Source organism: Somniosus microcephalus, chromosome 9, assembly GCF_052327205.1.
Source record: "Somniosus microcephalus isolate GS21.2 chromosome 9, FLI_Smic_1.0, whole genome shotgun sequence".
Taxonomy (NCBI): domain Eukaryota; kingdom Metazoa; phylum Chordata; class Chondrichthyes; order Squaliformes; family Somniosidae; genus Somniosus; species Somniosus microcephalus.
The window spans coordinates 79,028,323-79,042,430 of NC_140995.1; the positions used below are offsets into that span (position 1 = coordinate 79,028,323).

Here is a 14,108-nt window from a genome sequence, read left to right on the forward strand (position 1 = left end):
GAAATTGTGCAGGATCCAAAAAGAATGCACATTATGTGGTTTCATTCAACATTAAAATTGTTATAATGTTAGGGCATTTGACTATCAATTCGTCTCAACTGATAACCAGACTAGTTTTCTAGGGGTGGATTGGAAGTGTTGCAGCCACAGCTGTTTTATGCAGGGGAGGAAGGACCCAGAGAGTTATCAGTGTATTACTTCCATTGGTATAATAAAACAAAATCTGGAAGAAATATGTAGTCTGATTTCTACAAGGAATTGTCTGGTCAATCAAATTTGTGAATTCAGGGCTGAATGCACAATTCTCACTTGGTTTAGTGCAGGATGAGGTGTTCGGACTTCTAATAACAGGAGTACATTTGATAACATGTTGCTCTAGAACTAGGTGACATAATAAGCTTTTTTAAAATTTGTGACCAAATTAATTGACAATAGAATAGACAATGAACTGGGTAATACATAATACATACAACACTGTGCAATGAAAAATTTGAATTACTCAACAACAACTTGTATTTATATAGCGCTTTTAACGTCGTAAAACATCCCAAGGCACGTCACAGGAGTGTAATAAGACAAAAAATTGACACCGAGCCACACAAGGAGAAATTAGGGCAGGTGAGAGGTCAGCTTTAAGGAGCATCTTAAAAAGGAGGAACGAGAGGTAGCGAGGCGGAGTGGTTTAGGCAGGGAATTCCAGAGCTTAGGGCCTAGGCAACAGAAGACACGGCCACCGATAGTTCAGCGATTATAATCAGGGATGCTCAAGAGGGCGGAATTTGAGGAGCACTGATATCTCGGGGGGGGGGGGGGTTGTGGGGCTGAGGAAGATTACAGAGATAGGGAGGGATGAGGCCATGAAGAGATTTGAAAACAAGGATGAGAATTTTTAAATCGAGGCATTGCTTAACTGGGAGCCCAATGTAGGTCAGCGAGCACAGGGGTGATGGGTGAGCGGGACTTAGTGAGAGTTAAGACACGGGCAGCCGAGTTTTGGATGACCTCAAGTTTACGTAGGGTAGAATGTGGGAGGCCAGCCAGGAGTGCGTTGGAATAGTCAAGTCTAGAGGTAACAAAGACATGGATGAGGGTTTCAGCAGCAGATGAGCTGAGGCAGGGGTGGAGATGGGCAATGTTACGGAGTTGGAAATAGGCGGTCTTAGTTATGCCATGGATATGTGGTTGGAAGATCATTTCAGGGTCAAATATGACACCAAGGTTGTGAACAGTTTGGTTCAGCCTCAGACAGATGTTAGGGAGAGGGACGGAGTCAGTGGCTCGGGAACCAAGTTTGTGGCGGGGACCGAAAACAATGGCTTCGGTCTTCCCAATATTTAAAAAAGCTCTCTATGTAAATAAAGCATGTCAGAATAGCATAATCTTAAAATGATCATGAATAGCAAGTGAACCTTATGCAGAAACTGTTTAACATACAAAGAACCTAAACACCATAAAATTCAGTGCATTGTTCCTGTTAAAATTCACACCCCTAGGTTTACAGATCAAAACTACCCGCGTGAAGATGCAACTTATTGCATCAGTAGCTGAAAGGAAAAGAATAATAGAACTGCAGGTAGACCAGATGATTGTTTTAAAAGAGTTTTACACTTACTTCCATTGTTTCCAATCACAAAGTTCAAATGGGGCCCAAATGTAAGTGGGCCAAGGCAAGCGTGGCACATGAAGTTTTTCAATGAAATACTTTCAACGATTCCCACTTCACTTGCATTCTGAAACAGAGAAACCTATATTAGATGTGTCCAAATGAGTAGACACATGTGCCTAAGTAAATAGGACAACACAGCTACATTTTCATCTGATCAAAATAATCAGATTACTCCATGAAGTTGCCATATTACCAATATTCCCTCACTAATATTTTTCTGCTTTCTTTTGCTTCATTTTCTTTGTGGAAGTGCAAATTCCAGACACCAAACATCAAGTTTAGAATAACATTCTGAAAATCGCTGTCATTAAGCACCCAACTAGAGTGGAAAACACCAACCTTTGCTAAATGAAATAGCTGGAGTAACCTTAGGTACAGGGGCCTGTTGTAAAATGTTCTTCCCCTCCACAACAACAACAACTTGTATTTATATAGCGCCTTTAACGTAGTAAAACATCCCATGGCGCTGCACAGGGGTATTTTAAGACAAAAAATGTGATACCGATCCACAGAGGATAAATTAGGGCAGGTGACCAAAAGCTTGGTCAAAGAGGTAGGTTTTAAGGAGCCTCTTAAAGGAGGAAAGAGAGGTGGAGAGGTTTAGGCAGAAAATTCTAGAGCTTAGGGCCTAGGCAACAGAAGGCACGGCCACCAATGGTTGAGCGATTATAATCAGGGATTTTCAAGAGGGCAGAATTAGAGGAGCGCACGTATCTCGGGGGGGTGGGGGGTTGTGGGTCTGAAGGAGATGACAGAGATAGGGAGGGGTGAGGCTATGGAGGGATTTGAAAACAAGGATGAGAATTTTGAAACCGAGGCACTGCTTAACCGGGAGCCAATGTAGGTCAGCGAGCCCACGGGTGATGGGCGAACGGGACTTGGTGCGGGTTAGGACACGGGCAGCCAAATTTTGGATGACCTCAACTTTACGTGGGGTGGAATGTGGGAGGCCAGCCAGGAATGCGTTGGAATAGTCAAGTCTAGAGGTAACAAAGGCATGGATGAGGGTTTCAGCAGTGAATGAGCTGAGGCAGAGGCAGAGACGGGCGATGTTACGGAGGTGGAAGTAGGCGGTCTTTGTTACGCTGCGGATATATGGTCGGAAGTTCATTTCAGGGTCAAATATGACGACACCAAGGTTGCGAACAGTATGGTTCGGCCTCAGACAGGTGTTAGGGAGAGTGATGGAGTCGGTTGCTAGGGAACGGAGTTTGTGGCAGGGACTGAAAATAATGGCTTCAGTGCAGTTTATAAAAGCTAAACGTCATTGTGCTTGAAATATATATACAAACCAATAGTCAGATCAAGGAATAGATGAATGGATGATACAGGAAACTCTTTTTTATCCGGCACCGACGTGGTACCGGTTTATCAAAAAGTCCAGATTACAGAGAGGTATAGTGAAAGGTACGAGAGCTCCGTACACAGCAACAAATCCAGGCTTCCCTGTTGCTTAGCAACATGTGCAGGAACCCCGGCCACAAGATCCAGGCGTCCCTGTTGCTTAGCAACAGGTGCAGGAATCCCGGTTACACAGCCACAGATCCAGGAACAGCCACTAATATGAAGTAAAACTTACCTGAACCTACTCCTGCATTTTGCCGGTTAACAGAGATTTCCGGTTATTTAGGTGCCGGTAAATCGAGAGTTTCCTATATAAGGAACAGGCAGGAATGCCAGTCAAACTGACAGTATCGCTACATAATGGGCAGAATTTGCACAAGGCAGTTCACACGGCCCTCCAGCCTGACGTATGAGGTTGGAGCATACAACACAGTAATACTGGTGTGTATTACTGTACTATCATTGCAATTGATCAAAAGTTATTTAGCATAATATAATCCAAAGTGATCAGGATTTCATGAAATCCATCAATTGAACAAATTGTGTACTTTGTATATCTAAGCTTCATGTGTCTCAGCCTGTCCCCGGGTCTCTGCCCCTCTCCCCGGGTCTCCGCCTCTCCCCCCGGGTCTCAGCAGGTTCCGACACGCCATCTGCTACTATATCTGGCTTTGTTGCTTTTACATTTCTTTTAAAATTTGTACCCCCCTTTTGGATTTCCTCCACTTCCTAACATAGAACTTCTATGTGATGGCTCTGGAATCAGATATCACGAGGGGCGCAAAAGCAATGCAGCAGTCCCTATTTCGTATTGAGAAGTGTCTCACCTAGACAGCCCAGCCTAACAACGATAAATATTTAAGAGCAAAAGCAAAATACTGCGGATACTGGAAATCTGAAATAAAACCAGAAAATGCTGGAAATACTCAGCAGGTCAGGCAGCATCTGTGGAGAGAGAAACAGAGTTAACGTTTCAGGTCAATGACCCTTCGTCAGAACGGGCAAATGTTAGAGATGTAACAGATTTTAAGCAAGTGCAGGGACAGGGAGGGGGGAGGGGAGCAAAGAACAAAAGGGAAGGCCTGTAATCGGGTGGAAGGCAGGAGTGATTAAATGGCAAAAGGTGTAAATGGGAATGGCAGAAATATCAACAGCTGCCATCTGAAAAAATAGGGGCAGACTTTATGGTCTGAAATTGTTGAACTCGATGTTGAGTCCAGAAGGCTATAAAGTGCCTATCGAAAGATGAGGTGCTGTTCCTCGAGCTTACATTGAGCTTTTTTGGAACAGTGTAAGAGGCCGAGGACAAAGAGGTCGGAGTGGGAGTGGAGCGGAGAATTAAAGTGACAGACAACCAGAAACTTGGGGGTCACCCTTGCGGACTGAACGGAGGTGTTCCGCAAAGCGGTCACCCAATCTGCGTTTGGTCTCCCCAATGTAGAGACCGCATCGTGAGCAGCGAATGCAGTATACTAAATTGCAAGAAATACAAGTAAATAGCTGTTTCACCTGGAAGAACATACAAACAAAAGAAATAGGAGCAGGAGTAGGCCACTTGGCCCTTCAAGCTTGCTCCGCCATTCAATAAGATCATGGCTGATCTTCTACCTCATCTCCACTTTCCTGTACTATCCCCTTATCCCTTGATTCCCTTAAAATTCAAAAATCTATAGATCTCTGTCTTGAATATACTCCACGACTGAGCCGCCACAGCCCTCTGGGATGGAGAATTCCAAAGATTCACCACCCTCTGAGTGTAGAAATTTCTCATCTCAGTCCTAAATGGCCGACCCCTTATTGGGACTGTGACCCCTGGTTCTAGACTCCCCAGCCAGTGGAAGCATCCTCCCTGCATCTACCCTGTCAAGTCCTGTAAGAATTTTGTATGTTTCAATGAGATCACCTCTCATCAAGAATTGTTTGGGCCCTGGACAGTGGGCAGGGAGGAGGTAAAGGGGCAGGTGTTGCATCTCCTGCGCTTGCACGGGAAGGTGCCGTGGAAAGGTGCAGGGGTGTTGGGGATGATTGAAGAGTGGACCAGGGGGTCGCATAGGGAGAGGTCCCTTCGGAATGCTGAAAGGGGAGGGGTGGGGAAGATGTGTTTGGTGGTGGAAATGGCAGAGGATGATCCGTTGAATGTGGAGGCTGGTGGGATGAAAGGTGAGGACAAGAGGAACCCTATCGTGGTTCTGGGAGGGAGGGGAAGGGGTGAAAGCAGAAGTGCGAGAAATGGAGCGACCACGGTCAAGGGCCCTGTCAACCACGGTAGAGGGGAATCCTCGGTTGAGGAAAAAAGACATATCAGAAGCACTAGTATGGAAGGTGGCATCGTCAGAACAGATGCGATGGAGACGGAGAAACTGGGAAAATGGAATAGAGTCCTTACAGGAAGTGGGGTGGGAGGAAGTGTAGTCCAGGTAGCTGTGGAAGTCAGTGGGCTTACAGTGGATGTTTGTCGATAGCCTATCCCCAGAACGATAAATATTTACCCAGGGTGAATTCAAATTCTCCCCATTTTGTCCACTGGTTGCAGTTTGCTCATTTCTCCTGCTGGCTTCTATTGTATCAAATTCCTCCATGCTTCCAGTATTCATTTTCTTTGTGGGCACAGCTCCTTCACAAAGATCTTTCGGTCGTTTTGACATACTGAAGAGCAGACTCTGAAAATACAGAAATATTGCCAAGTAATTAGATTGCAAACTGGTTTGCATTGAGAATTTGAATTTCTGCATCAACTTAGATGGGTTTTAAGTTCAGTGCCCACTCAGACTTTTTGACATCATTTAGAGATCTGTGAGATGTTTTTCAGAGATCTGGATTGTTAGACTAATTAGTTAAACCGGTTTTTATATTCTACGAGTAAGACAATGAAATAATTAATTGAAACCAACTGAACTGCTCGGCATTCTATTTAATCTGCTAATACATGAAAGTGACTGCATCTCTCATAATGAAAAAGAATTAAGTTACAAAATTAACTTGAAAGGATACTGGTACTACTTTACCCTTTGGACTCTGCGAAGTACTTGCCATAACCTTGCAAAATTGAATCTTCAGATTCTGTTGACTATACTAAGTGTCAGTACTTTTACAGTAATCATTGATACTGAACCTAATACAGTAATGGTGCTAATTAGTGTTATAGATGTCATTAAATAAAGTGGTTATGAGTAGTGCATTAAGTTTTGTGTCACATCTTACAAGTGTGTTTACAGTTATTAGTAAATCTCTGTAGCATTACATCATATTGACTCTAGCATTTGGGGTTTTACTGGCATTACCCGAGCAGAATTTTGTCAATTTATAATGGCCCGGATTTTGTGCTCAGTGGCAAAGGGTGCTCGCCATTCAGACTTCACTTACACTTGCCCGCTTTCTATGGGCTTTTGCACTGGAACTTGTGGGGGTAATTAAAAATCCATTTCAATGCTGTACACTCTACACGGGATCTGGGACCTGTGTCCTGTGTGAACTAAGCAAGCAACGGCGTATTTCCTTATCCAATCAGATTAAAGAATCCTTACTGAGACATGCAGGAGGCTATTTTCCCAGCTGTAGAACAGGTAGTTTAGACGATAAAGAGCCTCTGAGGTGGCTAAGATGGGGTCTTGAGCTGAAACACCAGGTTAGCCCACTGTTATGTTCATAAATAAATAGACGTTTTCATTATGAACAGCTAGCTTGAGCTAGTCATTTATTCAGCCATGTGGACTAGTGTACAGGCATCCATCTTGACTACTGCCTTGTGGGTAGCCCCCTGCTAAACATACAGCTCCACCTAGTGTACCATTCTAGAATGACATGTTACGGATCATTACATCCCCCTTTCTTTGAGGTTAAACAAAATCAATATCAATCAATATCAATCATAACAACATAAACATCTTCACAACAGTCAACACATTTTCAAAGCTTTACTTTATGAACTCTAAGCTTTTCATTCTTTTATTATAGTTTTCTTTGTACTCTTAAGTCTATCAGGCTTTTTTACTTCATGTGTGGATCTTCTCAGCACAGGTAAGTCTGATGTGTTTTCATGAGAGCCTGTATGTGTGTTTGTGTTAGATTGTTCTGGTGGTAAGTGACAAGATTCAGTTGCGGCATTGTCATCGATTTGCTCTTGGATAGCTTCTTGTGTTTTCAGGAGGGAACGGCGGTTCCTCCTGAGAATCTGTCCTTCCTCAGTTCTAACAGTGTATGACCTTGGTCCTACTTCCTCAACAACTTTAGCTTTCCTGTTCCATGCATTTGGATCCTCAATCCTGACAACATCATCCCTTGTCAATGGTTTCAGAGTTTTGGATGACTTGTCATAGTATGATTTCTGTTTCAGCTTTAACAGTTGAAGTCTCTGTCTCAGTTCCTTACTCTGCTTTTCTTCTGCACAGCAGGGTAGCGTGGTGTGCAACTTGCGACCCATTAGTTCAGCAGGTGAAGAACCAGAGTCTAAAGGGGAGGCTCGGTAGCTCAGTAGGGCGAGATAAGGATCAGACTTGCTTTCTGTTGCTTTCTTCAGTAGCTGTTTGAGAACTTGAACACCTTTCTCTGCCTTACCATTTGACTGAGCATACAGAGGACTGGATGTGATGTGCTGAAAGTCATAATGTGCTGCAAACTGTTGCCACTCCTTACAGTTGAAGCTTGGACCATTGTCGCTAACGACAATCCTGGGAATTCCATGTCTGGCGAAGATGGATTTAACATGCATTATGACACTGCTTGCTGATGTGCTTGAGAGCAGCGCCATCTCAGGATAGTTAGAATAGTAGTCAATCACTATTAGATAGTCTTCACCATTCAAATGAAAAGGTCCATACCAACCTTTTGCCATGGTGCTATTGGTAAGTCAGCTACTATCATTGGTTCCTTTGCTTGTTTGTTTTGGTGTTTCTGACATGTCTCACATTTGCCTATCATGTTCTCAATGTCCTTATTTATGCCAGGCCAATAAACAGTGTCTCTTGCTTTCCTTTTGCATTTTTCAATTCTGAGGTGTCCCTCATGAATCCTTTTGAGCATGTCTTGATGTAGAGCCTGTGGAATGACTATTCTGTTCTGTTTTAGTAATAGTCCACTTGCGACAATTAACTCTGACCTGATGTGATAGTACTTTGGACAGGAACCATTTGGCCAACCATGATGAATGTTCTCTATTACTGTTTGTAACACTGTATCTTTTACTGTTTCTTCTGCTATTTCCTTTGATTGTGTGTGACACGGGCAGCGCAGCAGTGACCATACTCACATGAACATCCAAGTCTTCCTCAGTAGAGCTCACATGACTCATTGTGGGTGCTCGGGATAGTGCATCTGCTAACACTATGTGTTTGCCTGGTGTGTAGATCAGTTCAAAGTCATATCTTTGCAGCTTCATCATGAGTCGCTGAATCCTTGGAGACATCTCATTCAGATTTTTTTTAATGATGGCAACCAGTGGGCAGTGGTCTGTCTCAACTGTGAAGGTGGGAAGTCCATATATGTAGCCATGGAACTTTTCTAGTCCAACTACCAAACCTAGACATTCCTTTTCAATCTGGGTGTATCGACACTCAGAATCAGTCATAGACCTGGAGGCATAGGCAACAGGCTTCCAATCTTCACCCTCTGCTTGTAGCAAGACTGCGCCTAGGCCATTTTTGATGCATCCGTTGACACTTTGATTCTCTTTGTTGGGTCAAAGAAGGTGAATACAGGTGTGGTTGTCAGCACTGTTTTAAGGTTCATCCACTCTTGTTCATGTCTTTCTGTCCATGCGAACTCATTTGTTTTATGTAGCAGGTCTCGCAGACAGGCTGTCTTGGCTGACAAGTTAGGAATGAACTTTCCAATGAAGTTTATCATCCCCATGATGCGTAGCACTCCTTTTTTGTCAGTGGGTCAGGGCATGTTGAGTATGGCGTTTACTTTTTCCATATCTGGCTCTATTCCTTTACCAGATAGATTATCTCCTAGGAAAGTGACTTCCTGGACGCCAAACTGACACTTGGCTTTGTTGAGCTTCAGCCCATTCCAGCGTATGCTCTGTAGCACTTTAGTCAGTCTCTCATTGTGTTCTTTCAGTGTGGAGCCCCAGATGATGATGTCATCAACATAGATCCGAACTCCTTCCAGACCTTCAATTATGTGTTCCATCGCTCTATGAAAGATTTCAGGTGCAGATATTATCCCGAAAGGCATTCTGGGGAAACAATACCTGCCAAATGGTGTGTTGAAGGTACAGTATTTGGTGCTCTCTTCATCCAGTTTTAGTTGCCAAAATCCTTGTGAGGCATCAAGCTTTGTAAAGTATCTGGCACCTGACATTTCACTGGTGATTTCTTCTCGCTTGGGAATCTGGTAGTGTTCACATTTTATGTTTGCATTTAAGTCCTTTGGATCCATGCATACTCTTAGATCATTGTTCTTTTTCTTTACACATACCATGAAGTTAACCCAGTCTGTTGGCTCTTTGACTTTCCTGATGACTCCTAGTGTGGTCATTCTGTCCAGTTCTTTCTTGAGCCGGTCACACAGGGGTGCTGGAACTCTCCGTGGAGCATGTACCACTGGCTGAGCATCCTCCTTTAACTGGATCTTGTAAATGAATGGTAGAACTCCAAATCCTTTGAACACATCCTGGAAATTACTCACTACAGAATCCACTGAGTCATCTGGTCTGTTTATGGCACAGTTTATACGGTATACTCTCTTGACCAGTTCTAAGTCTTCACAGGCTTTGTCACCCAGCAGTGAATCAAGTCCTTCAGCCACAACAGAAAACATGAGATGATGCACTTTGTCTTTGACTGTCACTTTAAGTGTGCATACACCTAAGCTATCTATTTTCTGTCCATTATAGTTCTTCAGTAGTACAGGTAGACTATCCTTTATCCGAAAACCTCGGGACCAGCCGAGTTTCGGATAAAGGAGAATTTCGGATTTCGGAAGGTGGGTCGGCGGGGGTGTCGGCGGGGGTCGTGCGCACGACTTATGCTGACGCTCAACGTAAGTCAGTCGGGGTCGGCGGGGGTCGGGGCCGGCGGGGTACGCGGGGGGGGGGTCGGCGGTTGTCGGGGCTGGCGGGGTCCGCGGTTGTCGGGGCTGGCGGGGTCGGCGGTTGTCGGGGCCGGCGGGGTCCGCGGGGGGGTCGGCGGTTGTCGGGGCTGGCGGGGTCGGCGGTTGTCGGGGCTGTCGGGGTCGGCGGTTGTCGGGGGGGTCGGCGGGGGGTCGTGCGCACGACTTACCCTTTATCCAAACTTCCGCAACCGGAACCCTCTAAAAACCGAAGGTTTTTTCGTTCAGCATAAGTCGTACGCACGACTTACGCTGAACGAAAAAACCTTTGGTTTTTAGAGGGTTTCGGTTTTCGGAAGTCCGGATAAAGGGTAGTCTACCTGTACTGACTTTTTCTGTATTTTGGGCTTTTCTTTCATATTTTTAATGTCACTCATACTGATTAAGTTTGCTTTTGCCCCAGTGTCTAGTTTCAATGTAACTAATGCTCCATTTACCTGCAGTGGCATTATCCATTTGTCCTCTTTTACTGCATTAACTTTATGTTCAGCATTGTCCATTCCGGAGGGCTGCAGATTTTCTGTAACCTTTTCCATATTGTCACATGACACCATTCCTACAAAAAATGTCTCACTTAAATCAGTGTCCTCAATCACATTGACTTGTTGCCCTTTCTTTGTTTTTACTTTTGAAAAGCATTGTTTGGCAAAGTGATTCTTTCCATTACATTTTGTGCACATTTTTCCAAACGCTGGGCATTGTCTTGACTGGTGCTGGTAACCACAGCGTTTACAATTAAAAATTCCATCCTCCGATTGCTTTGCATTTCTGTTCTGCCCGTTTCTTCCACTTGTAGGACACAGCACCGACAGCAGCACAGTCACTCATTACAGTCGCATCATTATTAATTTCACTGAAAGTCTTTGCGTGCTGCCGAGCTAGCTCACTGGCATGGCATATTTTCACAGCATCCTCCAATGTTAGTTCGGTTTCTCTCAACAAACGTTCCGTGACTTTTTTATCATGAATACCAAACACAATATGGTCACGAATCATGGATGATTTCAGTTCAGAGAAATTACATGTCTGTGCTTTCAGTTTCAGATTGGTCACAAAGCTATCAAAAGTCTCATTTTGTTGCTGTGTCCGTGAGCGGAACACGTACCTCTCATAGGTCTCTTTCTTTTTTGGAGAAAAATATGTATCAAACTTCTTTAGCACATCGTCCATTTTTTCCTCTGTCCTCCTCTTGATCAAATACAAATGTATTAAATACCTCTATCGCCTGCAGGCCTGCAACTGTGAGCAGTAATGCTATTTTCCTTGCGTCTGGCATCGTACCGAACCCGATGGCGGCAATGTAGAGTTCGAATTGTTGTTTGAAAGTCCGCCAATTGCAGTCGACATTCCCAGTGAGTTTCAAACCCTCCAGTGGCTTCAAATTCTCCATGTCGCGTTTCACAATATTCAGCAGATATTACCAATCCTGGTACCATGTTATTATGTTCATAAATAAATAGACGTTTTCATTATGAACAGCTAGCTTGAGCTAGTCATTTATTCAGCCATGTGGACTAGTATACAGGCATCCATCTTGACTACTGCCTTGTGGGTAGCCCCCTGCTAAACATACAGCTCCACCTAGTGTACCATTCTAGAATGACATGTTACTGATCATTACACCCACCTTTAGCGCAAGACTCCATCTTGGTAAAGGAGTTGAAGCACGCACTAAGAACGGCTGCCCCGAGGATGATTAAGCCTCTGTTTACCAATTAAATTGGCTCCTAATGCACGTTAGAGAGGTTCGATGCCATTTTGCTGGCTAGCACTGCAATTAATGACCTCTTCTAACAGTGACCAGCTGAACAGCTGTAAACAAGTCATTGATGAGGATTGCGAGCACTACTTAAAGCCATGCTCAGTTTTCACTGTTCACTTGCTGATTGAGATTAACCAACTACACTGCGTTTGATGAGGACTATTGATACACATAGGGAGACTTTCTGGAACACTTTGACAAGGCTTCACCAACACTCTATCAACATTGTCTCCAGAAATTCACTGAGGACTTCACCTAAAAGAGTGAGTGCTGTGCTACTGTACGTTATTGGAGACCTGTTGAGGGGGATGACTCACCAGGGGAAGGCAGCAGCAGCCAACTTCCTGGCACTGGGGGTGCTCCTGCTGCCCAGGAAGGGGGGAAAAAGAGTGGGAGAGCAATAGTGGTAGGGGATTCTATAGTAAGGGGAACAGATAGGCGTTTCTGTGGCCGTAGACGTGAATCCAGGATGGTTTGTTGCCTCCCTGGTGCCAGGGTCAAGGATGTCACTGAGCGGCTGCAGGGCATTCTGGAGGGGGAGGGTGAACAGCCAGGGGTCGTGGTCCACATTGGTACCAACGACATAGGTAAAAAGAGGGATGAGGTCCTGCATCAAGAATTTAGGGAGCTAGGTAACAGATTAAAGAGCAGGACCTCAAAGGTTGTAATCTCTGGATTACTCCCAGTGCCACGTGCTAGTAAGTATAGGAATGGGAGGATAGAGCAGATGAATGCGTGGCTAAAGAGTTGGTGTAGGGGGGAGGGTTTTACTTTCCTGGATCACTGGGCCTGCTTCTGGGAAAGGTGGGACTTGTACAAGTCGGACAGGTTGCACCTGAACCAGAGCGGGACAAATATCCTTGCGGGGAGGTTTGCTAGCACTGTTGGGGGGGGTTTAAACTAACTTGGCAGGGGGATGGGATACAGAGGGGAGCTGAAATAGGGGGGGGATGTGCTGCCAATTATAGAGAAAAAAACAAGTCAGCTTGGTAGACAGGGCAAATATATAAGGGCAAGGCTGGATGGCATCTATTTTAATGCAAGGAGTCTTGCAAATAAGGTGGATGAACTGAAGGTGTTGATAAACACATGGGAGTATGATATTGTTGCTATCACGGAGACGTGGTTGAGGGAGGGCCAAGACTGGCAGCTCAATATTCCGGGGTACAGAATCTTCAGGCGAGACAGAAGGGGAGGTATAAGAGGAGGGGGTGTCGCAATATTAATTAAGGAGTCAATTACTGCAGTAAGGAGGGATGATATATTAGCAGGGTCCTCTAATGAGGCCATATGGGTGGAGCTTAAAAACAAAAAGGGGGCAAGCACTTTGCTGGGAGTGTACTATAGGCCTCCAAACAGTCAGGGGGAGATAGAGGAACAGATATGTAGGCAAATCTCAGAGAAATGTGCAAATAATAGGGTAATAATAATGGGGGATTTCAACTTCCCCAATATTAACTGGGATAGTCAGAGTGTGAAAGGCTCAGAGGGTGTAGAATTCTTAAAGTGCATCCAGGAGAGCTTTTTGAGCCAGCATGTAGAAAGTCCTACAAGAGAGGGGGCGGTACTGGACCTAATTCTAGGGAATGTGGCCGGCCACGTGGAAAAAGTGCTAGTAGGTGAGCACTTTGGTGATAGTGACCATAATATGGTAAGATTTAAGGTGGTCATGGAAAAGGACAGGGATGGGCCGGAAATAAAGGTTCTAAATTGGGGGAAGGCCGATTTTAATAGGATAAGGCAGGATCTGGCCAAAATGGACTGGGATCAGCTACTTGTAGGAAAATCCGCATCGGAGCAATGGGAGGCTTTCAGAAGGGAGATTGAGATCATACAATGGCAACATGTTCCCGTAAAGGTCAAGAGTGGTTCCAAAAACCACAGGGAACCGTGGATGTCAGGGGATATACGAGAATGGATTAGGAAAAAAAGGAGGGCTTTTGGTAGATACAAAAGGCTAAAGACGGAGGAAGCCCTAGAGGAGTACAAAAAGTGCAGGGGGATACTTAAAAAAGAAATTAGGAGATCAAGGAGGGGACATGAAATAACACTGGCGAGCAAAATAAAGGAAAATCCGAAGATGTTTTATAAGTACAGGTAGACTACCCTTTATCCGGACTTCCGAAAACTGAAACCCTCTAAAAACCGAAGGTTTTTTCGTTCAGCGTAAGTCGTGCGTACGAACGAAAAAACCTTCGGTTTTTAGAGGGTTCCGGTTTCGGAAGTTCGGATAAAGGGTAAGTCGTGCGCACGACCCCCCGCCGACCCCGCCCCCGCGGACCC

The 14,108-nt window shown here is 44.7% G+C and overlaps 1 protein-coding gene across 5 annotated transcripts in view; it reads right to left on the reverse strand.

Annotated features, from left to right (window-relative positions):
* LOC147112490 (structural maintenance of chromosomes protein 6-like) overlaps positions 1-14,108 on the reverse strand; it is a 214,879-nt gene that overhangs the window by 166,345 nt on the left and 34,426 nt on the right. For all 5 annotated transcript variants that reach the window (XR_015079510.1, XM_085996783.1, XM_085996782.1 and 2 more), the window contains 2 exons: positions 5,500-5,670; positions 1,613-1,730 (listed from right to left, as the gene is read on the reverse strand). Coding sequence is in view for 4 of the 5 variants with exons in the window: in XM_085996783.1 (XP_085852909.1) it covers positions 1,613-1,730; positions 5,500-5,655 (274 nt within the window). In the remaining variant the exon portion in view is untranslated. The remainder of the gene's footprint in view (positions 1-1,612; positions 1,731-5,499; positions 5,671-14,108) is intronic.